General features: G+C 37.2%; 1 protein-coding gene across 3 annotated transcripts; it reads right to left on the bottom strand.

Moving 5' to 3' along the window:
• Positions 1-307: 307 nt before the first annotated feature.
• SH3TC1 (SH3 domain and tetratricopeptide repeats 1) lies at positions 308-27978 on the bottom strand. 3 transcript variants are annotated; one of them, XM_056489116.1, is made up of 18 exons: positions 27822-27978; positions 22421-22672; positions 20391-20465; positions 18132-18259; positions 15524-15629; positions 15174-15317; positions 14327-14501; positions 13921-13994; positions 12901-13096; positions 11819-11946; positions 9674-9715; positions 6467-8152; positions 5931-6111; positions 3931-4081; positions 2633-2755; positions 2191-2341; positions 1108-1304; positions 308-889 (listed from the first exon to the last, which is right to left on the bottom strand). In XM_056489116.1, exons 2-18 carry the CDS (start codon positions 22626-22628, stop codon positions 659-661), a joined length of 3996 nt encoding a protein of 1331 aa, XP_056345091.1. In that variant the 5' UTR covers positions 22629-22672; positions 27822-27978; the 3' UTR covers positions 308-658. The 3 variants fall into 3 exon arrangements, with proteins under 3 accessions (XP_056345091.1, XP_056345093.1, XP_056345092.1); XM_056489117.1 differs by lacking the exons at positions 308-889; positions 1108-1304 and having other exon boundaries at positions 2201-2336; positions 27822-27906; XM_056489118.1 differs by lacking the exons at positions 15174-15317; positions 15524-15629; positions 18132-18259; ... (1 more) ...; positions 22421-22672; positions 27822-27978 and having other exon boundaries at positions 14323-14445.

Below are 27978 nucleotides of genomic sequence, written 5' to 3'. Positions count from 1 at the left end.
AACATGGAAGGAGGGCCTTGACATAACCACTGAAATCCACAAAACTACTACTCACATGAGAGCCTTCAGTTCTACAAACCAGTTAGTTCTTATTACAATAGGTATGTAAGTATTCTTGAATTAGAAGATAAATCCTAGCTAGTGCCCATTAGGACTGCAGTAGATAAATTTGACAGAAAATGAGGAGTGGTGTCTGGGGAGCTGGGTCAAACCAATACTCATGCCCATCTAACATGCTTGTGCAAATGCATTTACTTGTCAAAAATAGTAATAAAGCTAGGTCAGGCAAAGAAAGCCACAATTCATATTGAGTGGTTTTTCTTCTTTAACACTTTATTAAATATTTTTCATTGCATCTATGCATTAATCATTTTCCAGTATCCATCAAGGCAGAAAGATATAGCAAAGAAAATTGTAGTTTAAAAAAGAGGCTTAGGTTTTGGTTTTAGTTCACAGACTGATCCTTAAACAACAAGTACAAGATTGTTTCTTAAAGACAATGAAATGTAGTTCACTGTCATATAAAATGGTAAATTAGTCTGGGATGAGGAGCACACAGATAATGAGTCATTGAATGCAGCCTGCATCCTCCTGCAAAGGCAGTGCAGTATTTCCTTAGGTACTTCTGCAGTAGTTGAGCTGAGCTTTCCAAAAATGTTTATGAACTCTTATAACACTGATTAGGAGCTAAATTTATTCTTCTTACATTCAGCTCTGCTGCAAAGGTTCTTGCCTTTTGGTAGAAGAAGAGAGACATTTCCCTATCCACGAGGAAGTTATGGTAGATCACAGCAAGTCTGGTGTAAATCTTCAGTTGAGCTCTTTTATTGCCCAGGTCCATGGCAGCAGCAAGTGCCAAGTGGTAATAGCCAGCTGCATCAAAGGGATCCTGAAATAAGAGGCTCAAAGATAGTACAACCAGTGCAAGAGGACTGCAGAGCTCAGGTTTGTGAGGATCTAGCAAGAATAATACAGATTCTGAGCTCCTGAGGTTTTGCCACTTTACAGTTTACATTCCAAACCACAAAACCAGAAAATGGCAAAATCTGATTCTATGAAATATTACTCAGTGTAAAAATTTGCTAAGAAGTTATTAAAATTTCTTACCTTAAGGTCATAGAATATGATGTCTCCTAAAACTGAGTACACCTTGACATAATAGAGTGTTTCCTCCTCATACTCCAGAGGAGAGGAACAGAGGGACAAGGCCTTTAAATAGAAGTGTTCAGCTAGTTCACAGTGGCCCAAATGGTGATGGATGGCTGCCAGGCGATGGTAAGCTATTCTTTCATTTAGCTGATTTCCTAATGAGATAACATATGAGTCAGGATAAAAACAGAGAGACAAAGTACTCAAAACTATGCTACTTAAAAAAAAAAAAAAAATCTGTATTGAATTTGCTGAGCTTTTATTGAAAAAAAAAACACATTTGCTGAAAAGATACATGGTAAAAACCTGCAATTCAAGAAAAATCCTATGGAATTTCTGAATTTTCTCCCATAGGATTTGACAGTGTCTGGGATTTTAGGAAGTAACTACATTCATCTCTCATGTGTGTATTACAATACACACACACAGTGCATACTTAAAAAGAATACAAATAGATTATTATGAAAGAAACTAAAGAAAGAAAGTTAATGGCAATAAAGACTCCCTTGGCCATCCCAATATATATTTGACATGAAAATTTACTGCAAAAAGATTATTTTCAGACTGATCAAAATGACTTGTCTGTGCTTGTACAGAAGGTTAAGAAGCTTCTTAATCAGTTGAACAGCTCCCAGATTTGAAGAATAGTAATTTTGAAACAAGACCTATAATTTTTGATTTTTCTGTCTTATGTTGGTTCACAATCAAGGCTGTGGGCAAATCTGAAAGTATATGACACTCAAAAGCCTCTTAGGACTACATTATTAATGAGTATTGTATCTTAGCTCTTAGAAGCACACTCAGTTTGGACCTAAAATTCCAGGATTGATTCAGTGCTTTAACAAAGGTTTTCCATTTGATCCTAAGTTGGAAGAGGAAGCAAGAAATTGCTCATTCTTGAATAGAAGCAAAAAATAGCAATTATAGTAGTGTTATGAAATCCTGACAAGAAATGGCTGAATGCAAGGGAGGAAAATTTAGAGTTCTGTTGTGTTTTTAGAGGCATCACTCATACTCAGCTGTAATGGAAATTGTTCTTACCTAAATTTACACTGAGGACAAGGGCTACTCTCGCATATTCCAGACTTTCCTCATAAGCCTTCAGATTCATCAGCAATTCCACCAACTTGTTGCATAATCTGAGTTCAGTGGTTTTGTTGCCAGTCTGAACAGCAAATGGGAGAGCCCTGTCCTGAAACACACAACATCAGCTTAGGAATGGCTGAATGAACACCAAGATGTGCACTGACAGGCTCCCATTTCTATCAAATGAGGTAATTTCTGGTTTCATTTTGCTCTTTGCTTAAAAGTTCTTGCAACCAGAAGAATTTTGAAACAAGTGATATCTACTAACATCATGACAAAGCACACAACAGGTTATAAAGAGTTTGCTGAGAGGTTCAGCTTTTGGTTCAGCATTTGCAGAATATCTGCTATGGTAGGAGGTACATAACTATCAATGCAGCAGAAAAACTGCACAAACCCTGTAGAAAGTCACTGCTTTCTCCTTTTCCCAAGTACCATTGAAAAATATGTCTCCAGCAGCTTCAAACAATTCCATTCCTAAATTTGGATCTCCTGTGCAAAGAGCAGCATCCTGAGCAACCTGAAAAGAAAACAAGGAATGGGGAAGGAAAGAAAGAAATTAAATCTTGTTTACTTCATGGCTACAAAATCATAAGTATTAGCAATTAAAAAAATATTTTTATTATGTTTCCTAATATAATGATGAGAAAGGCTATATTTGATGTGAACATGCTCCTTTTTGGTACCCTGTCTTTGAACAAGCCAGTGGCAGGTGCTGGAGAAGAAACAAAAGCCTGGTTTCCTTTTTCTGGCCCTAGTATCCTGCTATCTTTGTCAGCACATGGCATTCTAAAAACAACAGTGTATTTGATAGCTGCCACATAGTAAATTTGAATTAGATCAAACATATCATAGAAATAAATTGAAATTGCAAGTTAGATATTGCTAACTGCAGATTTAAAAGTCTGTGAACTGATTTCTGTAAATAAATGCAAGGCTACTGTACTATTCATGTATATAAATACATGTCTTCTTAGCAAAAAGGATTTAATGAAAGACAGCATGCAAAGCAAGAATATCAGGATCCTCAGTTATGGACAGAGAAAATAACAATGAAAATGTGCCTTTTACGTAATGCAAGGTTAAGAATCTTGTTCTGGCTTTGTCTACTTTAGTTTTCAAATTGAATTCAGTTAATACAAGTCCTTCTTTCTACTTGGGCACAGAGATGTGTGGGACACGTGCCTCTGCTCTCACAGGTGAATAGACAGCAGCAGCTCCAGCTGGCTCTGTGTCATACTAGGCATGGCCAAAGAAGGAAAGATTCAGATGCTTTTGAAATGCTTCCTAAAGAAGCTACTCTGTTTTCCTGGGAATCTGGCCCAGAAGCCAGCATGCTAAGGTGATTATTCTCTGTTACCAACCAGCATGTAGCATGCATGTGTTACATAATTGCTGCGGTGCTGTAGAGCTGTTTCTTCAATGGTGTTGAGGAAACACTCAGAATTAACAGGAACTAAGAAAGGTCACTGCCCAAAATCCTTCCAGAATCAAGCAACGGATTAAAATGGATTACCAGTGGAAAATGCTGAGACTTTCCCTTCACCTGCCGAGCATTACATGAACAGTGGCACTAAATGATCAGAACATTAATTGGCAAAATATATGGAATTTTTATATCCATTTAACATACTCTTACCATGCCACTGCACAACACTGATACCATGTCCATGCCTGTAAGTGTTGACAACATACCTGAATATAAAGATCCACAAGCTCATTCTGCCTCAGAACATAATATATTTTTCCTGCCCGGAGCCAAGCATATGCCTCCTTCTCTTTTTTCTGGAGATCTATAAATATTCCAAGGCTTCTTTTGGTATATTCCAGAGCTGCCCTGTAGGCCCTGAAACAGGGAAAAGTGTTAATCACAGAAGGGTTCTTCAGAATTGCAAATGGCTTTCTTCATAGCAAGAAATGTTACATTCTGTTTCTCCAATTTATGTCACAATTATAATTTCTCAGCTGTATTACACAAGTAACTAAAGAATTTTTTTTTTTAAACCATCTATGTTTCCTGTTAGATTGTTAACTGTTATAACATTATATAAATATGTCATATATATATATGTATATATAATTATATATATTATTATATTTGTTATTGATACATTTTTCCTGTTATATTTCACATTATTTAAAGATGGTTTATGTGTCCTTCCTCTGCCTCAAACTTGTGCGAAGTAGAAAAGTCTTTCCTCACCTTTAAGTCTTCTATTATTTATGGGTTTTTCCTAAAAATGTCAAAGAAATTGCATTTTTTAACCATCTAGACATCTGACTTAAGTGCCAATCAGACTAAACGGCAATTGTTGAAAAATAAAGGAGAAACTGGGAGGATATTTGTAGGGAGAGGAGAATTGGACATGTGATGTTCTAGGAGCACTTAAATTACCAGATTTATTGAAGTTATGATGCTCTCTACCAGACATATAAACCCCAGATGTCTTAAATCTTTCTCCATCTTGTGCTACACTCCCATCACCTTGACTCAATGCATTTTCTTCTGAGCACAAGACACAACATATTAAAATAGAATGTGACCTGCACAGTTATGGTGTCAGGAGATCTGGGTTTCCCTGTTCCTCAGGGCAGCTAACACAAAGAATACTGAGATGCTGTGGTCTAATACCATATTGAGTTTGTGCTATTTGGTAGCATGCTAAGGTTGTACAGTCAGCATCTGGGAGCCAGGCTCCTGGGATATACAGTTTCCATGTATACAAGCACATGTATACTACAAGCACAAAAAGCAGCAGCTTCTCCAGCTAGTGAAGTTTTTCTGCAAATCCAGGCAGATTGAAATCTTAACCAACTCCTTTGTCTTCAGTCTGAAGACAAGTCCAAAGGATGGTCACCAACTATGCCATTAAAAAGCCCCAACAAAGAAAAATAAATTGGGTGACCTATTAAGCATATTAGGTGCTCAGACTACAAATAGGCATTTGTTCTTTTTCCATGACTGAGAATATTTTTTGCATCCTTACTGAGGCAAGCTTGAAAATACCTGGATCTAAAGTAACTCCTTGAAGTACAGCAAATAAAAAACCAGACAAAGCAGCCTTAAAAACAGACTTTAAACATTCTTAGAGAAAACCAAGTTTCCTCAGCCCTTGCTGGGATAATTTAACTTGTGCAGTTTATTATTTCAATAGATCAGAGCAAAAAACTGGTATTTGGAAAATAAGAGCAATGGAGAAATTGCAGAAAAGTAAAATTATGCAGGTTTGCATATTGGCTTCATACTTATGTAAGTTTTGAAAAAAGCCTTTCCTCAAGAAAGCCAATATGCTTAGAAGCAATTTAATGCCTAACCTGTTTGGAATATGTACTTTACTGTCTTAAAACAAAAGTCTTGCAAAAAACATTGAAAACAAATCTGATGTAGCAGGCATCCAGAGTTGCATAATGTACAATAGGTTTAAAATGTATTTACATGGATTCTAAAAATGAATTGGCTTTTGAAGTAGTGCTAATCCCTGCAGAACATCTTGTCTCTCTTGAGAGATTATAGTTACTTAAAAAGAAACAAGAAAATTCTCCATTAGCACTGGACTTCTCAATTCTGATCAGAGAAGCAGAGAGAGAAAAAAAAAAAAAAATCAGTCACATTCAGCTTTTGCACAAATTGAGATCCTTTGCAGAATGGAAAAGTTAAAATCAGAATGAAAGGAAAGTCATTGAGCATGTCTTACCTTTCTGTTCCTAAAGACAAATAAAGCTGACTAATGGTTTCCAAAATTTGTCCCTCCAGAACTTTGTTGGACATCTTTCTGGCTAAAGATAGTTGATATTCATTGTAGATGACACACTGAGTCTCATTGGGAGCAACTGTACTGTAGAACTGACACAGCAGTTTAATTGCTTGTAGTTGACCTAGGAGAATAGATTGGAAATATGAATATGAATCTCTGTTTTAAAATGAAAATTGATTAATTTAAAAATTATTCATTTTCACCATTTCACAAGTTACAGCACAGACAATGAAAAATATAGAAACCATAACAAGAATATCCCACTGCCTTTTCATTCACCCCCAAAGTTAACAAAGGCTAGAGGTTGCTTCCATTCCCAAAATGGTAAGAGTCACCTTACCTGCATAAGCTGCCTTAGTCATGGTAGAAAGAATAACAAAATAATATATGCATCTTCTAAATACAGATGTAACATACATGCATTGCTTAAATTCCCAAACAGAGTACATTTTGTGACTTATAAAAGATATACTTACTCTCCAGATGACTTGTCTCCATTGCAACTAAAAGAGCCCATTCATAGTAAAATCTGCCTTTCTCTCTTTCAGTTCCACCAACATAATAACATCCCAGCTGAAGGAGGACTTGGATAAAATCTTGACCACAGTCCATAATTGGAAGCTTGGAGAATAGCTTAACTGCCCTGATAAAATAATGTTCTGCCAGCTTGCTGGCTGCTGCATGCAGGCAGAGTACCCCAAAATTAGCCAGGGCTATGGCTTGGTTATGGGTCATCTCAGTCTCTTCTGACAGACACAGTGCTTTGTAGTAGCTCTCAGCAGCTGCTTTGGTGTTGTTTGTCCTTTTCAAAGCAATGGCAAGCATGTTATAAGCAATGCCGAGCTGCTGAGGATTGCTCCATGCAGAGCCTACAACAGCATTTAAAATGGCTAAAGCCACATCATATTGCTTGTAAAGAATGTATAGCCAAGCAAGTGAAATCAAATAGTTGATGGTTTCCTCTGGCTTAGCAGAAGCAGAGTCCAGTGCTTTCATCATGTAAGCAATGGCTTTCCTGTACTGTTTGTGGTGGCTGTACAGCTTTGCTAAGCTGAGATAGATAGTGCTGCACAGTCCTTCCTCCTCATCTGTAAACACAGAAGAAAGTGCTTGTATGAGGTAAGGTGCAATTTGGGATGGGAATATTTGTCTGACTTTTCTCAGGCCGCATAGTTTGGGAGCATTTTTGATGACTAAATCAATCCTTTTCAGGGAATCCATTAAGGTACTGGAGCTCTGGGGAGAGGTGACCTTTATGCAACTTAATACAATGTGTGGCAAACACTTTTCGTGGTAGGACTCTGCCAATTTGAAGTAACAGTTGTTGGATAAGCTGTTTTGTAAGCCCAGGTGATTGAGCAAGAGCTGAAACCTTTCCAAGAACGGCAGTGCCTCTTGGTGCTGCTTGCGTGCACTGCAGTGTTTTGCCAGCAGAAAGCATGCCCTTGCCTCTGCATGTTTGTCCTGGCTCAGAACTGTCCTCTTCAGAGCATACTTCAGTATGTCTGACTCCAGGTCAGCACTGCAAATGTAGTTGGGAATTCCCATGAGAAGAGATGCAGCCTTGTCAAAGATATGAGTACACTTTTCTTTGTTCTTCTGGGTCAAGTAGATGACTGTTAGATTTGTATAAAGAGCAATCACAAAGTACAAATCACTAAACTCTCCAGCTACTGCTCTCAATGCTTCCTCAAAATACACCCGAGCTTGGGAAAACTTCAGCTTTTTGACACTGAGCCTGCCTAAGAGAAAGCACAGCCTTGCTAGTGCCCAGGACAGGCCTGCTTTCTTTGCTGCTTCCCTTGCTAAACTTAAAAAACTAACCAGTTCTTCTTCTTCTGAAAATCCATAAAACATGCTATTGGTGAATGAGTAAGAGAAATCATACAGGCTTTTGAAGTTGCTCTCATACTCTTTCCTATTTAAGAAGAGTAACAATGGCTCAAAGATGTCAGATGCTTGAATATCTTCTTTACATATGTGGAAACAAGGCCCTTCAGGTAGAGGCAATACTTCAGTCTTTGAAGAGCCAGCAGATTCCTTCCCTTCAGCAGCTGCTTCTTCAGCTTGAGTGGCCTCCAAGTTCTTGAAGTTCTTCAGCAATTCTTCTATCTTGCCATTCTTGCTAGTAGATCCTGGGCTAGAAGGTGAGTGTGGGATTTCTGAAATTTAAGAATAAATTACAGATCACAACTTCTTGTATGCATGCACACAAAGACCTTTGATAGACCAACTACAAAATTTTTTAGTGAAGATGCTGTTACAAAAACATTATGTAAACATACCATGATTTCTTAACAGTATATCTAGGAGACAAGGCAAAGGTGTAAAAAGTAGCAAGGAGGATGAAGAAGTGTAGGAGACTGGAGGAGTGGGAATAAACAGAACTTGCCACATTTAAGCAGTTTAGTGATCAGTAAACTTGTCTAGCCAGGCCCTGGGCCTGACCCAACACTAATCCAGATGAAGCTCAGAATTAACTCAAACTGCCTTTTATCTGTGTATACTCAAAAAACACAGTCAGTGTATATTCTCTGTTCTCTCCATGTGTATGTGAACAAGAGACCTGCCAAAAAACACAAATCAGACTAGCTGGTAAGATCTTTAAGGAGATCTAGGAAGATCCAAGGTCTGAAGTGGAGGCTGAGTGAAGGGCCAGGGTCAGGGCATGGATGCTGGTTGGACTCAGTGTGGGGGAAATGGGAATTCAGCCATTCAAGCACAGTAAGGGTATGCCTATGTCCTGGCAGCATGTTAAGGCAGGTCAGCCAGGGCAGGGAGTAGGACTGTGCTGTTTGAGCTGGTAAAGTTTCACACAGGTGCATGCAAAACTGTCCTGTATAATAAGATTTCTCCTATCATTCTCTGCTGGCACAGATTATCTTCCACAAAATTACTAATTTGCAGCAACTGGCAAATGTGGTGTGGCTCTTGATTTAAATTCTCCTAGTGACAACATCACTGAACACCTTACAGATATAATAAAGACAGATATGCCATCAATTCTTACTCCTCCTACTGTTTTCCAGCCCAGTAATAGGGCAGGGATTAGGGCTGAAATATACAGTCAAAGTCAGTTCTTAAGTTTACAGCTGCAGATCAACAGGAGCTTGTTGAAGTTACAGATTTAGAGCTCAATTCCCTTAGAATCGTTTCTGAAACTGCAGCAGAATCATAAATATAAAAATTGTTGTTTAGGAAAATGTAGTACAATATGAATAATGATAGTGACAGCTTTGCAACAAAATGCCAAAGGGAAATAATTCTGCATCCTCAACAAAATATCTCCTTTGGGAAATCTATTTCTGGGACGAAGTTTTCTAGCAGACAAAAAAATCTGCTGGAATTCAAACTCAGCAGTTGCCAGGTGCCCAATAAGCAGTATTCTTATATGTGGAGGGGCTGGGAGGTGATGCATGTGTGTCACATCAGTGAAAGTAAGTCATACAATTTGCAGTTGGATAGCAAATCCCGAGAAAGACATTTAATATCAGTGAAAACTCACAGTGTCTAACAGAAAACCTAGTAAGAAGAGGTTAAAGCAAAATCTCAGAAAGCAAAAAATGAGAGAAGAAAATTAGCATGTGAAAAGACATTAGAAGGCAAATAGCTGGCAAAACCACCAAAAATATCAGAAGTCTCATTAATTTTATGTAAAAAATTGTATGTGTATGAAGTATTACCACATTCATGGGCTTTCTGAAATTCAGGTTCTTCCAATTCATCTGTAAGAAATAAAAAATAAAAAAAAAATCTTATTAGCTACAGTATCTTGCTATTTTTCAGCTTTAAATCTCCTAAAATGAGGGTTTATTTAGTTGATGATTCTTTAGGTCAGAAAAATTTGATACATCCTGGAAATTTAGAAGGAAAGAAGTAATTCTTAGACCCAAAGCTAAGAGGCACTTACCCTCCAGTTAACAGAATTCACTGCTTCTACATGGCTATCATCAAGCAGCTACCTCTGCTCAGAGATGTGGGGAGCATATCACAGTCAGAATTTAAGCCAACCTGTCCTGCAGGGGGGAGGCATTTCTGCTGCATTTAAATACAAGTGGGCAGCAAAGATATGACCATTCTCCACAACCCATTCACAAAATGATATTTTAATATTTTTCATGTCACTCCCTGGGTAATGGGGAAAGGGGTGGGAAGTTGTTTAGCATTGTTTGTGTAGATAAGTGTCAGACTTTTGTAGCCATTCCAATAGCAGGTGGGTAAAAAAAAAAATCACTTAATTTAAAAGATTTATCTTAATTCTGTAGACATTATAACTATAGATCTAGCTTTACATTTAAACATAGCACATCTGTAGAGCATTTAAGAATTGCTATTTTGTATAGCAGATATTCCTCAGTTGTCATGCTGCATTTCAGGAATATTTTCACTGTCTTTCATACCCTTGATGTAGCAGAAGTGGTACTGAGGGTATGAAAGATATATACAAAAGCAGAGGCTCACAGACCTATTTAACATCTATTTAAGCTGGTGGAAAGCTACTTTACCTGCCTCTTAGAATGACCTCTCACTGACTGTTTACTTCTGGATCTCCCTTTTTTAAATGCTTTCCTGACTTTGGTGGATGAAAGCCACAGATGTTTATAGTAGTTATAACTTAATGCTCTAAATATCTAATCAGGGAAGTGCTCATAAGTAAATACTTTTCAGTAGATTGATGTAGAATTGAAAATCCAAGTGGTCAGATCACACAGCAAAGTACCAAGTGAACATCAATTGAGCTGTTTAAGAGAAAAGTGGAAAAGATGGTACTATGAACTGGGGAAGATGCAAAAGAAGGTGCTACTTACAAAGATTAGAGAGGAGATGAAAAATGCACAACCACAAAACCAGCAGTGTCTCCATTAAGCCCATGACATGCATTAGTACCTTGGAGCTTTGAGCTGTTGTTCCCAGATTCTCATTAGAGCACAGGAGGGGAGATGTGGAGGCAATTTGCACATTGCCAGGGCAGGTGTGACATGCCCTAGTTACTGTTCACACTCACACACACGCTCTGAGTGGCAGAATTCAAACCAACACACCCAACCCCAGCCTACACAGCAGCTCCTTTCAACCTGGAGCCCACAGGTCTGTCTCTCAGGGTGGCACTAATGGAGATAAAATTTTGTCAGATATTGAACAAGCATATGCATCACCAACAACCTGTGGTGGAATAAGAAATCACTGCCTCTCTTCAGTTCAGCAAGACTATTACATCACCCTGCCTCACAGTGAGTCTATAAAGGTGGAACCTCAGTTATCCCAATTGTTTATGCACAGCAGAGAGAGAGAACAGCTGTTATCAGAGATGTTTCTACAGCTAGATTTTACTACTTTTCTATACCTTTGAAAATTAAATCAAGCATGAAGAGGTGTGTGTTTGCATTAGCTGTCAATAATTATTATGCTGTGCTGCCTTTCCCAAGATGCAAAGCCAGCAGTGTTTGGGTGAACATACTGCTTTTTATAATGCAGCCATGTGACATTACAATTTATAATTCAGTCATGTAAAAGCTTGGAGATCTGTACTTGGAGAACTCTCAATAAGAGATTTTTTTAAAAGACTGTTGTTTAAATTCCCACAGGAAAAAGAAGAAAAGACAAAAGATTTACAAATCCTCTGCTGGGAGAAGACTTGAAACAGCAGAAAAATAGCAAAGATAATACAAAGAATTTTTTATATGACATATCAAAGATCCAATTGAATACCAACATATTTTGAAATGGGTGTAAATGCTGGGATGTCATTGAAAAAATAATTTTCTAACAGGGGTATAGGAATTACACATGTATCTCGTGCAGTAAAAAGGAATAAAACTCATACTTACCTATTCTATACACAGAGCAAACATCTGTGATGGAGGTCTGTTTCAACAAATGTACTACTTCTTCAAAATTTTTTTCTTTTGAAAAAAATAATAACTCTTCTGCTTCAAGAAAATCCAGATCTTGTGGTCTAGCAAGGAAAGGAGTAATTTTGAAAGTGCCTGAAATCAGATTTGGCTTGAGGAGCTCACTGCATCAGTCAAATATAAACTTGTTAGAGAAACTAATATAAACTTTACATTATAGGTTGTGGTGTACTCAAAATTGGTTTCAGTCAATTTATAAGCATACATATAAACTGGTAGTAACTACCCTTACAGCTAACAGTTTCTGCCATATCAAAGTAAGCTTTTTGTCAGTGTCTTTGTATTTTATGAGAGTATTTGTTAGAAGCATGAGTCTTGAAGGACTTTATGGTATGGATTTTCTAATATAGGCTTTAAGTTACACATGAAATGGACCTGCAAGCAGCATTTAAGAATTCCTTGTTTCAGCGTGCAAACAGTTTAGGCATATGAATAAGAGTAGCCTATTTACATGGTGCCAATGCATGATGAAATACACCCTTTTTAGAAGTTTCAATCTGCATTATTAGCAGTCATTACAAGTAAGTTAAGGCATATAACTGAGGGTACTAGAAAAAAAAAACAAAGCAGTTCTTGGATGCTTTAACATGGATCTTGAGACATCAGCAAGAAAACCTTCTGCAAGGGTAAAGCTGCTTGGATCTTGTGAGCCAAAGAATAGAAACTGAACCAATATAATAAGGCCAGCAACCTCTTTTCCCAAGAAGAAACTCAGCTACAAACTAATAATATTTTGCAACATTTAAAACTTCATACCCCAATTCTTTTGCACTTTTGATTGAATGTGCTATGACAACTTACATTAAAACAACAAAAACCCCCAAATTAAACCAACGAAACAAAAACCCCAAAAGAACCCCAAAACACAAGAAAAACCCCCTAAAACGACAACAACAAAACCCCAAAACCACACCCTGAATTTTATGTTCAGCATTTTAAAGCTGAGACCAAGAGACTAGGTGCTTTTTGTTTATGAGATATAAATATGTATCACTCACTTATTTTTAGATAAGTCCAGTTGAACATGACCTGTCTTTACAAAACCTATTTGGCCAGTAAACACATGTCTTCCAAGAAACCATTCCATGCACTCAATGAAGTAACCAAGGATCTCAATTTTGTCCCCTTCCTGGAAACTCAGCTCTTCCAACACAATACTTTCATAATTCGTCACAGCTAGACAGGATCCCACTGCTGTGCAATAAGGAGATAGATAATATTTGCAGATAAACTCATTTAACAATAGAAATGCACTTAATAGAATAGCAACTCAGCAGAATATATTTAACAAAAGATATTCCTGGAATCTGTGAGTAGAATATCTGCTGTGACAAGATTTAAAGCATTCAAATCTCATTGGTTTGGTTTGATGATTAGATCTGTAAATAGCATGAAAATCCTCATTTCCTGTTAGAAAGCAAAGCTTAAAATATTCTCACAATTCTACCAGATTTTCTCATGGAGCAGCAAAAAGAATTGTTTTAAGTCCTTACTTTCCCTCTTACAAAGGGCTCTGAACTTGGGCTAGAGTGAAGCACTTGAATTGCTTTTGAACCAATTTAAATGATCCCTATGGGATAAATATGGATATATACCAGTCAGTACAGTATTTAAACTGACATCATGGAAGAAAATAAGCCATATTTACTCCCTAACTTCAAATCATCTGTAGAAGTTTTATTTTTCTGGTAGTATGAGATAAAGCAGCCATACATGTGGAAGATCTAGAATTACATTGGTGCATTTTCTGAGGCATCCTCAACTCAATTACTTGGTACTCCTTTGTGTAGTATTTAGAAGGAAAAAGGGGAAAGACAAGACTTTTTAGTTTGACTCTTTAGTGTTTAATCTTAGACAAATTTATACTCTCACTAATTTTACTGTAAACTAATTTTGAAAGCTGTTTCCCCACTCCAATACAATGGACAAAAAGTTATTGAACCTTTAGTCTGTTCTAGCAGCAGCATAGAGTACATTTGAGATTATTCTAATACTGATATTTGAATGAAGTTTCTTACCAACTTTTTTTATGGATTTAGATTCATTTTTAAAGGAAAAATCAATGGGATTAGAGTACCCTTTAAGAAACCATCTGAAAGCAGAAAAAGAAATTGAAGTTAGTGTATAGAACACTTCACTAAATGTTGTGACAGTACCAGTCATATTTAAAATATATATGAAAACTGATCTCTCCCACAATTAGCTTTCAATTCCAGGACTGCCCATACACTTCAGACAAACTTATGTTTAGCTTAATATTATAGTTAAAGTATTATATTAAAGTATTATAGTTAAAGTACTGTTGCTTCAGGAAAACAAACCAAACTGAGAAAGTCATGCTATTTTTGCCTGGCCCAGGTAGAGGCATCTCTAAGCAGACAGATGAGTCAGATGTACATGAAATAGGGAGAGTCAGGTACCTACTGATGGAAAGGCTCCAATGGCTCCAGAGAAGCATTAGACCACAAGGGCCTGTCACTCTCCACAGATCCACCTGTTACATCTTCAGTAAATGCCCCAGCTTCAAAAGAAGTTGTTTCACTATCTGTAACCATCATCTTTCGTATTGTGTTATCAGGATATAAAACAAAAAAAGATCCTAAAACAAAAGCAGTTGAGCAAATGTCACTTTATGTCATGTTTTAGTCTCATATAAACCTTTAAACTGGCTTCAAGAACAGTCATATTCATTTAGAAATAGAAAATATAATCTTTGTCAAGAATTTTCTTGCTGATCATCAGATATTTATACATTTCTGTCTAGTGTCTAGTCTTTGAGTAACAGAATTTAAAAAAAAAAAAGAAAAAAAGAAGATGATGTATTAATGAAGCACAGAGCCTCTGCTGCAGTTCTGCATATTCCTATTACAGAAACAAATCATCCACCTATCCTGTCACCCTGTCTCTGGCAGTACCAGCAGGTGATGCTGTTTAGGAGAAGCACATGAGTCTGGCAGCTGTTTATAATCCTTCTCCTGCACATCTCCAGAGCATGCAATAACATCAAGTGAGTTGGAATGTACATCACTCCCTAATCCTTTTGGTATTCATTTATGTACCAGGTGCACATTAATTTCTTCAATCCCTTCATGATCTCACTGAACCTAATCTGTGTTTGTTCCTTTCTTTTCTCTTTACAATGTGCATTTGGACTGAGTAAATTGAAACTTCAACTTCATTAAGTAATTAAGTAGGTCTTAATGTCTGATTTGGGGATTTTAAATAAAGATGCTTCCCTGAACCCAGCCTTAGCATGTACAATCTTACTTACCTTCCTGTACTAGCAGACTTCTGTACATCAAATTCAATGATTTTTCATTTATACAGACTTGAATGCCTGTGTCTTCCTTCTCTTGGGAATATAGCCAGAAAGACTGGTCTAGGAATAAATTCTCCATGCAATGATTTATAAAACCTAGGAAAAAGAAAATCCAATTTCTTTTCTTTGCCATTTTACAGTGTTACACAATAAAACAAACTTTCAGAGAGTTAGAGACTACTCCATTATTACTTAATGCGCAGTGTATAAGTCACAAAATTGTGTTCAACAATTTCCCAGAAATTGCATGCAGCTGGATACAAATTAACATACTAAACTATTGTATGGTGAAACAACTTTACCCAGTGAATGGTAGGTTAGAAACTTCCATATTTCTTCAAAAGTTTTAAATGTCACCACAATTAAATCTTGATCACTGTGAATAGACAGGAGTCTGGCAGAAAGCTCCTAAAAATCAAAAACAATACTTTATTTACAATTACACCAGATTCAAGCACAATTTTTCACTAGGTAAAACTTAGGCTAAAATACTATGCATTAAGAAGGATTGAAAAAATAATCCAGGATTTTATCTGTATGAGATATCTGTTCTTCAACATACACCTAAAACATGCAGGGAGCCAAATTTTCATCTGACTCTTGCTTAGCAATTGTACCAACAGTTTCAGTGAGGTTAATTTACAGAGGAAATAAAGAGCACACTGAGTGAGACTGAAGGTTTGTCTAGCTCAGAAATGTCTGTGTATAGTCATGCATATCACCATATAGGCAAATGTATACATACAGGCAAGCACATAGTAGTTGTTTCCAAGAATAACCTCTGCACAGAGTGGTTCATAGCTTGGGAACTGCCTTTGCCAGACATGTGGGAATTAATATTAAATAGTGGAAAGGAGCTAGTTTGGGGTTTTTTTAACTAGAAATTTCTCACTTGATCACTGCAAATTTTTAGGTTCTGCAACCTCCTGATGTAGATTACCCTGAGAGCTCTGTACACATACATGATGTAACTTTGAACCTGCTTTCTGGTATTTTCAGTCTTTATCCAGAAGAGATATTGAATAATTCTTTCCCAGTTCACTCTTTTTTGGTTAAAACAAATATACTGAAGTACTATTTTTCTTTTTTTAAATATGTAGTAAGGTCTTTTTATCTCATTTGTACTGGTTCCCATTGCTGGAATAGCATTAAATTACACTTTTAACGAATATAAGCAGTGGTTGTTGTGATAATGATGAATTTTAAACTATTTTAAACTATTCCAGAAATGCTAAAAGGAACAACTACATAAACCTTCAAATAAGTGAAAGAAACACACATTTTGATGAATTCTAGACAGAGAGGGGTAATAGTCTGGTTGCACTCCAGTTTGTAGCTTAAAAACAGGGCTCCCCAGTGATGGAGGCTATTGCCTTTCAGGGAAATACAAAGAACTGTGTAATTTATGAGACAACTATCTGAATCACTATCTCAGAGAATAAATCAAATGTAAAGCTAACAGGTATGAAGTTACTGTACCCTTGCTCCCATCACATTAAAACTGAAATACAGCTTGAAAAAATTGAAGTACTGATCAAAAAATTGATTCTAACTCTAGGCAGCAGGGAAGAAATTCACCTCAAATCTTTTCTATTATCTGAGTAAGATGGATCTGATCCACTGGTTTTATGATTTTTACAGCACAATTTTAAAATATCTCTGAATTAATTCTGTTCAACATCCGTATTTTCAACTCACACAATCTGAACACATCAAAATATAAAATTCCAACCTAGGCTTTTTGACCAAGCATATCTCATCACTGCTTTGATCTTCTGCATGCACCTTCCTACACTAGATTACATATTAATGAGAGCCTGAAATCTATTAATAAATTGCCAACACATGCTAAAGTATGTCAGCCTCAGGGGCTTCATGCACTGCCGAATATTAAAACAACATTCTAACAAAACTTAACATTATCAATCTTGTTTGCTTCAAAACCTTTTCCAATCTCTTTCTAGAAAAGTCACAGATCTAGCCCATTTGTTTGCTCTTTTCCATTGTCTCTCAATCCCATCTTCCTTCCTCCATCTCCCTCTAAACATAATGCAGAGCAGAGAAGTACAGTCTGTCTGCACAGCCACAGAGTCAGCAGCCTGGTGGTGGGGTGGTCACAACACATGAAAGGAAAATGGTGTAGAAACATGGGTCTGTATTAGACAAAACCATACCAAATTAAGATTTCAGTAGTTTTGTTTGCTGGTGAAGGAGGCTGGAACCCATAGCACAGAGAAAAAAAACCAAAAAAATAAAAAAAAAGGCACACCAAAGGTTAAATGGTATGATTCTGATCTTTTCTTCAATAGGGAGGAAGAGACTTTTTGCATTTATGCAAAGAGACTTACGTTTAATCAAAGTAAACTTCATTGGTTGTTGAGGACAGGTTTCCCATACACAAAAAAATTAAAGACACTAATAAAATTTGGCCAACAATTGTATGCTATCTAAAGTTATGGCCATTTAGCCCTAGGAAGTCCAGTGCTTAGGCTATTCTCTTTCAGACTTCCTCTTTGGCTTAGCAGTGAGCTTCCCAGGAAATTAGCATGCCAAGTAACTCCAAGTGTCTAGAAACTGAAAGGATGAGTCAATACAAGGGCAAATTAAAATAAATCAAATCCTTATTATTTCCCTTGATGTAAATGAAAGCAGAAAAAATTTTAAATAAACTCATTTAATTACTTATTAAAGTGGGTTTATTTATTTTACATCAATTTGATGTTCCAGTCTTTTTCAATAGTTCAATATTTATAAAGTCTCTAAATATTTTTGGGCCACAGAAAACTGGTCACTCAAATTCAAGCACCCAGCATGTAGATGGAAATAGGACCCAAATATCTTGCAGACCATTTCAGTGGCACAGGGGGTATAATCTGAATAAACAAAACAATTTCCAAGCAGCTGACTTACACTGAAGACAGTCATCACCTCCTTGCTGTCATTTTCCAGAAGTCGGAGCTGCCCTCTGAGATGTCTTTGGAGCTTGGGATCAGGACATCCACTCTTCCTCTTTACCATTGTTAACTTCAAGGAGATATCTGGAGGAGGATATCCATTTTCATTACTGCAAGCTTTGTGAATCAGATTTGGAGAACCAGAAAATGCCTCAAAATCATAGAATACACATTCAGGTATATTTTTTTCAGCTTCAGAGACAGACACACAGAACACTGATCTACTGCATGGTTCTTTTACATTTTTATTATTCTGTAGACACAGGAGCCTAGCATGAAACAATTTTGAGAGACAACAGATAATTATAGAGAAAGAAAAAAAAAAAAGAAAAAAAGCAAGTAGATTGGTCATTTGTTAATTTAGACAGCTTTGGGCATTGCAAACATGCCCAGGTTTCCAAATAATCCATGCATATCAAAAATCAAAGTAAACTGATACTGTCATCACCAAAAAAAGCCCTGAACAACAACAGACAGTTCAGCATGTTACAACCCTTCATACTAATCTTCAATTGATAGCTATCTGGAATGTCACCCCCATTGCTTCAGAAAGCTTCTATAAATCAAATATTGTAAAAGCTGGTTCTCGGCTGAGCTGGTTGAACAGTACCAACCAAGTCAAATGCTCCAACTAAAGCTCACTTAGATGATTTTCCCAGCACATCTGAAAGCAGCTAGATACCTATTCCCAAGCTCTGGGCATCTGTTCATGAGAACCTTTTACTACAGCTGGGGCTACAGCCCCAGCCAGCTTCTCTCTCATAAAGAGGATCTTTGATAAAGCTGCTTTCATTCCACATTACTTCATTAATTTAGCTCAATAACAGTAAATCATAGGTTTTCAGACTCCCAGATGGGCACATATAAGCCAATAATACCCAGTCAGGAGGAATTCCAATTGCAAAGTATGTAACTAGGTCACACTTTCAGCAATATGGGACTGTTGTGCATACTAAAATATTCCACCTCCTCTGAGTTTCATGTTTTAATCTGGTAAAATAGATGCTTTTCACATTCTAGTTTAATATGCTGTATCTTAATCTGTTTTCAGAGGGCTTTCTATGCATGTCTCCAGGAGTTTTACTATGGCTTGCACCTAAATTACTCATTACTTTAAGGTCAAGAAGGTGGCTCAGAAATATAAACCCATGTTACTGAATTACAAGGCCTCTTTCTTTAAGCTGTGGTCATATAGTCAATTGTCAGTGGAAAGAACATAAGAGAGTCTCTGAATGTTGTTCAGATCACTGCTGGAGCAGAATTATTGACCTTTTCATTCTACCTGAAAACATAAAACATACTGAACTAACTTAATGTATATGTTCATTTTACATAATCAAATTAGTTCTGAGGTATACATGTAATGGTAGACACACAATCTAACTTTTACAGAAGGTTAATGTTAATGAAATAATTATTATATTGAATTAAAACAACAGAAATACTGCTACTTCTGTAAAAAAAATCCTATAATGCCTTATAGAGATGAAATATGGTCTAAAACCCCATTAAAATCTCCTGTCTGCTTCTGTGAGCCCTGACCCACACCTCCAGTTCCAAAGAACCCAAATTCTGTACAGAGCAAGACAAGCAGGTACATAAAGCACTAATAATTTAACTAGAAATAACCATATGCCTGGGAAGGCTGTCTGCCACTGATGTGCTTTGTCAGGTCAAGCCAGAGAGCAGGGAACAGCTCAGTGCTGGTTTTGAGGGCACAAGAAGGGAAATGTGCCAAGACCCTCAATTCACAGTGCCTGCCATGAGCTCTCCAGAGGTGAAGCCTCCTGAGCTCACTTACTGAAGAACTGCACCCAACTGACACTTCACTGAAAATACAGCATTAAAAACAATAAAAACAGGTACTTTGAAATGCCACAAACTTTAAAAGCTAAAAAATTTGAAGGACTGAAAGGGATATGTAAAATAAGCCATGAACTTTTTATTTGCTTAGAGCTCACTCTTTTTTTTTTTTTTAATGAGTATACAACATAGTACATAAATTTTTTCTGGTTTTTATAGCAGTTGCTCCCCCTTTTTATGAGACATTCTTAATAAATCTTATGTACAAGTTGGTCACTTCACAGCTACATTATAAACCTTACAGGAGTAATGACTGCAAATGTTGACATAGTTGAGTTGTCTCAAAAATAAAAAGTAAGCAATGAGAAAAGCATTATAATATAAAGATAGGATGAGAGAAAAAATTCCTTACCAGTTGGAAAATTCTCTGCCTGACTGGGAAGGGTCCTTGAACTGACATTCATGCATTTTTCACTTGGAGAACATTCTATTATGATAAATGAAAGCCATGGTTATGTGCCTTTTCTCAGTCATATAAATCACACTGAAAAAAACCCCAACAAAATACCCCATGCTTTCAAAGCATTTGATGAACCAGATAATTCCTAAGAGAGAATAAATATTTTCTCCCCTTCTTGCTATATAATTCCCAAACCTCACAAAAAGTATCTCAAGAATATTTCTTTGCTCCTGGGGTAGAGAGGGAAGTTAAAGCTTTATAACATCATTTTGATGTGAAATTTCAAGATGGAGAATTGGTGGAAAGGCAGTTCTTCAGGAAACAGAATTCTCATTTGGGAGGGAGCAAGGATCAGATCTAATTGTCTCTTCCCTTGCACCTGTACTGAAAATGGCTCCCACTGATGCTTCAGTGGTATAAATTGCTGTGCTATGTAATAATTAACACATGAAGAAAAATAACTCTTTTCTTTATCTGTTACATGTGTATGTAATACTTGTGAGGGTGTACTGTAAAATCAAATGATTTGAAGTTTCAGAAAAATATCACAAATAAGGTATGTTTTGTATTAATAGTAATCTGCTTTTTCACTTTGCCCATATTTCTTCCTGTCCTTTGTGGAATGATATTTTCATGCTGATAAAACACCCACTGCAACCACTTCCATGTTCTCAAGGCTCCCTGGGCAAATGTCAGTGAAGACAAGGCTTCATATTTCTAAGAATAAAAGCAAGAGAAATAGATTTTAATATGAACTATGTGATGTTTGTTTTTAAATAGAAATTTGATAGTAATCTCACTGCAGTGCAGGCTGACTGTGTTTAGGAAACATTCTAAATTTACATCCCCTAGAGCTTCTGGGGTTAGATTTACCTGTAGTTCTCTTTTTCTGGTTTAATCACAGTTATAAACACAGAAGTTGTCAAAACTTTAAGAACATGCTAACATTTAATAGTTGACAAGGACAATAAATTATTATATGTTTTTGATATGCAAACTATTATCACTATTATTTTGATATTAAAAACTATAACTTCCCTTGAAAGGTAATTATCAAGACATTGACATCCATTTCTGTGACTTTTAGGAAAAGTCAGAGGCTATCAGCAAGCATTTGAATTACTCATCAGATTAATTTAAAATAATAGTTTGCTGGTAAATTTGAGTAAAAGGGTAAGAGTTAGCATAAATACAGTTTGAATATGTTTAAACTATTTAAAGCACTATAACTAGGTTCAAAAACTTAATATGAATTCCTTCTTGATGGTATGTCTTGCATACATCTTGGAAGCTAAAGAGCAAATTTATACTGCCCTGGGATGCTTATACCTGGTCTTTGATGTCAAAAGTGTTGCAGTTGTGAACAGAAAGACATTGTGCAAGTCACAGGATTTTAAATGAAATCGTTTTTTTTCCATGATTGTTTGAAGTATTTTCACATCAAGAAAGCTCTTGAGCTACTGTAAACTAAGAGCCTGGCTGTTGCCACCTACCTATGTCACTCCACTCCTCTACCCAAAAGGTCCTTCTGACTTGCATGATTTTACCCCACAAAGTAGATTCTCTTCTGCACAAAGGCAGTACTACATCTCTGATAAAAAAGAAACTTAAAAAATTTATTAAAATAGAAACTTGGCTTCTGATTCTTACAGATATTGCAAAAAGTGCTAGAAAAAGAACTTATATTTCAGTACCCTGGATATTGGGTTCTGATCATTTTCATCTCCTTTTATTTTATAGTAAGATAATCCATTTGCTGGCCAAGTGAATGTCGGTGTAGATTGTTCAATTATCCAATCTTTTCAGTGTTTCTATGGAGGAAACATAGCCTGTTGTATTTCAAAAAAAGCCCATCTAAGTTCTCTGATTCTGTGAAAAACACATGGCTGTTCTCAGTTTGTTCACCATTTAAAAAGCACAGTAATTCAAGCAAAGGAGAAGTTGGAAGCAGAGGCACCAGGATGTATTGTTGGAGGTCTTACCTGTTTGTTCTTGCAATGTGTCCATCCCAGCTGCATCCCTGAGAGTGCTGATGGCAGCATTGCTCTCCACATGTTTGCAGTCACACCTGCACATTCCCTGCTCTGTTTCTTCCCTCTCCAAGTTCCTGTCTTGCTCTCCCTCCAGAGCAGGGACAATGGTGCTCATGCTGAGCATAGATGTGCCACCTGCCACTGCCAAACTCTCCATAATTTGAAGTTCTTCACAGTGACACAATTAGCATTATCAACAACCTGAAAGGGGAAAAAAAAACAAACCCAATACTTTTTTTAAAAAGCATCAGAAAAGATGATCACATTCAAGAGCCCTCCCTCTCCTGCAGGAGTTATTTTTAATTGCAATATGGATTAGAGAATTTCCTATATGCTTCTGTCAGAAAACTGTTGTGTAACACCCAAATTTATCCCAGAAAAATCTCCTGCAATGAGGTGGCATCACTGCTTTAGGAACAAAGCAATAGACTTGGCTAACAGCAACAATCCAAGGCCTGAAGTGAAATGTACTTGTGCCCACTGCTAATTATTCATTCTTGGCCAGCTGTAAAGCAGAGCCTCCCAGGGATAACATCATTCACATTAACAGAGGAATTGCAGGGGGAAAAACATCATTTTCTAAAGGTGACAAGAATGGAACAAGTACTGCATGCTGAATTCAAACAACAAAGAAGGTTTATATAAATTCAGCTAAAGAATGGATCCTCCACAGGAACCCACTGTTCAGGAAGACATCCAAGGATCCAAGTATTACTTTGCAGCAAAGCAGAAAAATGCAGCCCTACTGAAGCTACAGCCTGAGTCTGGCAGCAAGACTCCACTTGGCATGATCAAGAAGAAGGAACAGAAATGGAAGTAGAGCACAAGGAGCTTCTGCTTCCCTGCTCCCTCCAGTCACTGAGCTGGGGCATCCTGCAATCCCATTTCTTGGGAACAAGCTACTTCAGGGTCAGGAAGATGCAGCCAGACCACCAGCCAAAGCATCCACAAAGGACATGATTCACATAGCCAGAACATGCCCACTGATATTTACACCCTTTTCCTCAGTGGGCTTTCACATGTCTCTAAATGATTTTGCTTTAGCCCTGTCCTTTGGATTTAATCTGAATTCCTCTGTTTACTCCAGCCATACTAATTAACGAGCTACATTGTGATCTTCGGGAAAATTCATCTAATTTGTTTTCCAGCAGAAATTGGTTGAATTTGAAGCTGTAGATTAAAGATGCACTTCTGCTCTGTAAAATCCTCAGACTAATGCCTGGTCACTTAGTATCCACTTGTGATCTGCCTTTAGTCTGGTCAAAAAACATCTTGCTTTTCCATTTACCATCCAATGGGGTGTCCCAAAGTACGTGGATCTGGCTTTTTTCTTCTCAATCCCACCTTCCAACACTTCTTGCCCATCAAGCTTCACATCATAGATCCCTAAACCTGAGCAGACCAAGTACCAACAGCTGCCAGCAGCCTGCCATGGTAGGTAGGGAGGCACAGGACAAGGCAGGATCTGTCTGCACAACTTTCCACTCTTAAGTCATTGAAACCTTTACCCCAAATGAGCACTTCTTGAAAAAACAGTGAACTATATATAGACTGAGGCAAGTTATGCAATTATAGAAAATTAATGAGGTATAGTTACAGGTTGTATGAGCAGCTCAGAGAATTAAATCATAACCATGTCTACCACAAGTTAATGAAGTATGAAGAAATCTAGGCTGGATTTTGCTTTAATGTTTTCATTGTCCCATTTTGCCATTTATCCAAAAGTGCCTTTCAGAGTGCTGAGGCTGACTTTCAAAATATGCTTTTGGTGCTGCATCACAGCTCTCTATTTAAAGCTGTGTGTAAAAATTCATGTATACACCTACAAAACACAGGTGGTAACTCAAACACAAGAAATTTTTATCCCTTCTCTCACAAAAGAACATTTTCATGAACATCTTTGGCTGACACTGAAAAACTGCCTATCAGACCTGATGACCTAGTTATAAATGATTAAAAATACAGGCCCTGCCAAAGGCCAAGCTCACTTTGCCAGGGATTCGTTTTTCTATTTATACAGCTTGTCTTTTCCTTGAAGGAATGACAGTAGGTAACACCATTTTTTCATTACTGCACCAGGATTATATGTAATGCATTCCAATTTTCTCACTTAGAAATTAAATACTTTTCTGCACATATTTTGTAAATAGTATCTCCTGCTGATGAAGATGTAAATATTTTTGTATCAATGACAGTTTAATTCCAAAGGAGGTTGTTTAAATTACATTGTTCTATGAATCCAAAGCCAGTTGTTATTTTTAGATCAGGATTACCCTTAATCCCAGAAATGAAATTCAGTGTTCAGATTATTCTTTTTTTTTTTCCATAAGCTCCTATCCACAAGCAAAATTATCATCCTTCACAAAATTTAGGAAAACAAACATACTCTGACTGGAATTATTAGAATTCCATTGAATTGGAGAAGAGACACTAATAAAATTGTTCATGTCTTCTGCATCATCTTCTGCTGGAAAGGGTAACATATATGCAGGTCTGTGAATGAACTTAGAAAACTTGGTGCTGTAAGAGCAAGTAGGACATCTGAGCAAATCAAAATGGATATAATAAGTTTATTAAGAAGATTCAGTCATAGAGCCTGAGCCAAGGGAAAAAAACCATCAGAATGAATGAAAGAAAAGCAAAACAGGTATGTATGCCCTTTTGTTTTATCTGGGCTCTTCCAAGAAGAAAACAGAAGAAAAACTCAAACCTCAAACATTTTTAGCAGCCTTGTTCTTCTCTACAGATTTCTTTTCCATTTTTAATGTTTGCCTTAACCACCAAATGTCAGCCCATGTGGCTTTGGGTAAGTACTGAGAACAAAATAGTAAATTTCCCTGTAGCTAGGGCTCTCATCTACCTAGGACATTCTGCATTTTTATCTGGTAACTAACTGTATCCTAACTGACACAAATTGGGTCCCAAGAGACAAAGATTTCATAGATATTTACATTACATCTCTGTACTTTTATTATTTGCCTTGAACTATCATGTAAGTACTCAAAGATACATAAGCAAAGTTACAGTATAATTACCCTATTTATTATGCTGATGCTTTCTCAATTATTAAACTTTTCCACCACAAATTAAAGCAGATTTAATGGCACAGAGCAAGAGAAAAACATTCATGCAATATAAAACAGCTTTAGAGAATATTAAACTGCAGTGCTTGAGTCACTCTCATTATTAGAGATTTTTTCATAAACCTATAATGCTAGTAAGTATAATGGTTAGTTGCTAACTTACCATTTGTTGATAGCAACAAATACAAGATTAGGATCTTCAAGACTGAAGATCTAGCACTCACTAAATAAAGTTTGTCATCTCTAACTTGTTCTCACAATCTATATTTATATGTAAATTACATGTACTGACTAAGCATTTTTTTTGTAATTTATATAAAATTATTTTTCTCATGCTCCTCGAGGCTTGACCAAAAAATTCCTATTTGGTGCAGGATGTTGGCCATAAAACTTAATGATCTTCCTATTTTTCTGGACCCAGAGCCAATCTCTACCCAAACTAAAAGCCATGTGGTCAAGGGGGGCACTCCCCAGTGCTCAGGGGATGCTCAGTTTCTGGGGCAGCAGAGAGAGGAGCAGCAGATGCTGGACAGCTCAGCACCTGGGGTGCTCCTGGGTGCACTGGTGTCCCCCTCCCTCCCTGTGGCCCGAGCCCCCTGGACACTGGGAGTGTCCCTGCCAGCTCTGTGTGCTGCCCCACGCCCTGCCCAGGCTTGTGAGGCTCACAAGGTCACTCCACCTTCCCTGCCCCTTCTCAGGGCACAGCAGGCAGGAAAGGACAATATCCAGCTGTTGAACATCAGGTGGAAGTGAGACACTGTTTTTCCTTCTGGAAGTTAAATATAATAATTCCTTTATCATGCTTTTCTGTGTGTTGCTGCTTCCTTTTTGCTGAGTGTTTTCAAAGCCCAGCTAATCAGAAAAAAAACATATAGCTTGAGATTTTCCATGAGGCTGAGGGTTGTTTTTCTTCCCTGCTTTTTATTATTTTAAAAGGTATTGCGAATGACAGGAACACAGATTCGTTCCCATTTAAAGGGTGTTAAATAATAACATTCACTGAACCAGATTCTCTCTCTCCCTCTAAAGTTATATTGTTGAGACTAAGACCTGGTATACAAGAATGGGCTTTATTTAAAGTAGCTGCCTGAAACCTGCATGCAATACAATATATTTTTCATTCATCTTCCTCCCTCTAGGAGCCTCAGGACAATGTACTAATGACTTACTAAAGACCTGTCTTGCAACCATACTGCCCTAAGTTAATCTAGGTCATTTTCCCAAACTGATGCTGGGGTAGTTATTTTATTCCTTCCTTCCAGTTTCAATTAACATATCACATATTCTGTATTAGGCTAAAAACATCTTAAAGCCAGGATCTTTACAAACATTTATCCGTGGAGAGTAAATCACAAACTTGATCTCTATGAAATTCAGTCACAGGCACGAATGTAAGAAAAAAAAAAAAACCCATATAAGGCTCTATAGGCAACAATTTTTATGCATTCCACAGAAAGGTAAGTAAATCTACAATCAGGGTAAACAAACTTAGGAATCTGAGTGCTTTCCAAAAATGGAAGATTGACTCCTTTATCACGGAAGTAACTTCAGGTTAGTTAGCAATTCTTAGTAAACAGTGTTGCAAGAGGTATCATTGTTCCCAGCTGATCTACAAACAAAACAGACCCAGCAGGATTCAGAGATGTAATAGATGCCTTTCAAACTTTAGCCCTCTCTATGACTAATTTTCTTTTTATCTCAGTAGTACTGAAATATATATTCCTTCCTCAACACAGCTCTAAAAAGGCACCTTAAGTCCAAAATTTCCAAGTTTAGATATGGAAAATTGGAGACTAAAATCCTCAATCTCATAACTGCTTAAAAATAAGCATAAATTTTAGGTATGCCTTAAAACAAAAAACAGATCTCTGTTAGAAAACTATAAAAGGCATCTGTGAATCTCAGCACTTCATTCTGAGTGCTAGATGTGACAGAATTTGGCCTGTGGCAGATAATGCAGAGGAATAAAGTAGGAGCTGTTGCTACTGAATTGCAGCTCAGCTGACACCACACTGCCTAGAAGAGGGAAGCAGAGCAGCACAGAAAATCCCAGCAGGTTCTCATAACTGTGACAGATCACATTTACACATATTTTCCAGTGATTTCATTCTGGACACACCAAAGAGCAGAATATTACCGAAATTACCTGTTTAACTGGCTGCAATTCCAACACATTGACAATAGACCCACAGTCAAATACCAGACCACAAGTACCTAAAACAGAGCAAAAGAGGGAGATGTAGGCACAGAGCACAGGACTTTCCTACCTTTTCCAGGTCTGATCCACTGCAACATGCTGGTAAAGAGCAGGCAGATCCCTGCCTTTCCCAGCTCTGCTCAAATCTGACTCCAGCTCAGCTCTTCCTGTTTGACCTTCTTATCTTTCCTGTTGATTGCACAGCCTGGCTTGGATGTGGCCAGTAC

The sequence above is a fragment of the Oenanthe melanoleuca genome, chromosome 4 (assembly GCF_029582105.1).
Source record: "Oenanthe melanoleuca isolate GR-GAL-2019-014 chromosome 4, OMel1.0, whole genome shotgun sequence".
In the NCBI taxonomy this organism is placed as follows: Eukaryota; Metazoa; Chordata; class Aves; order Passeriformes; family Muscicapidae; genus Oenanthe; species Oenanthe melanoleuca.
The sequence above is the reverse complement of the archived record's forward strand: the minus strand, read 5'-3'. Positions and strand labels throughout refer to the sequence as shown.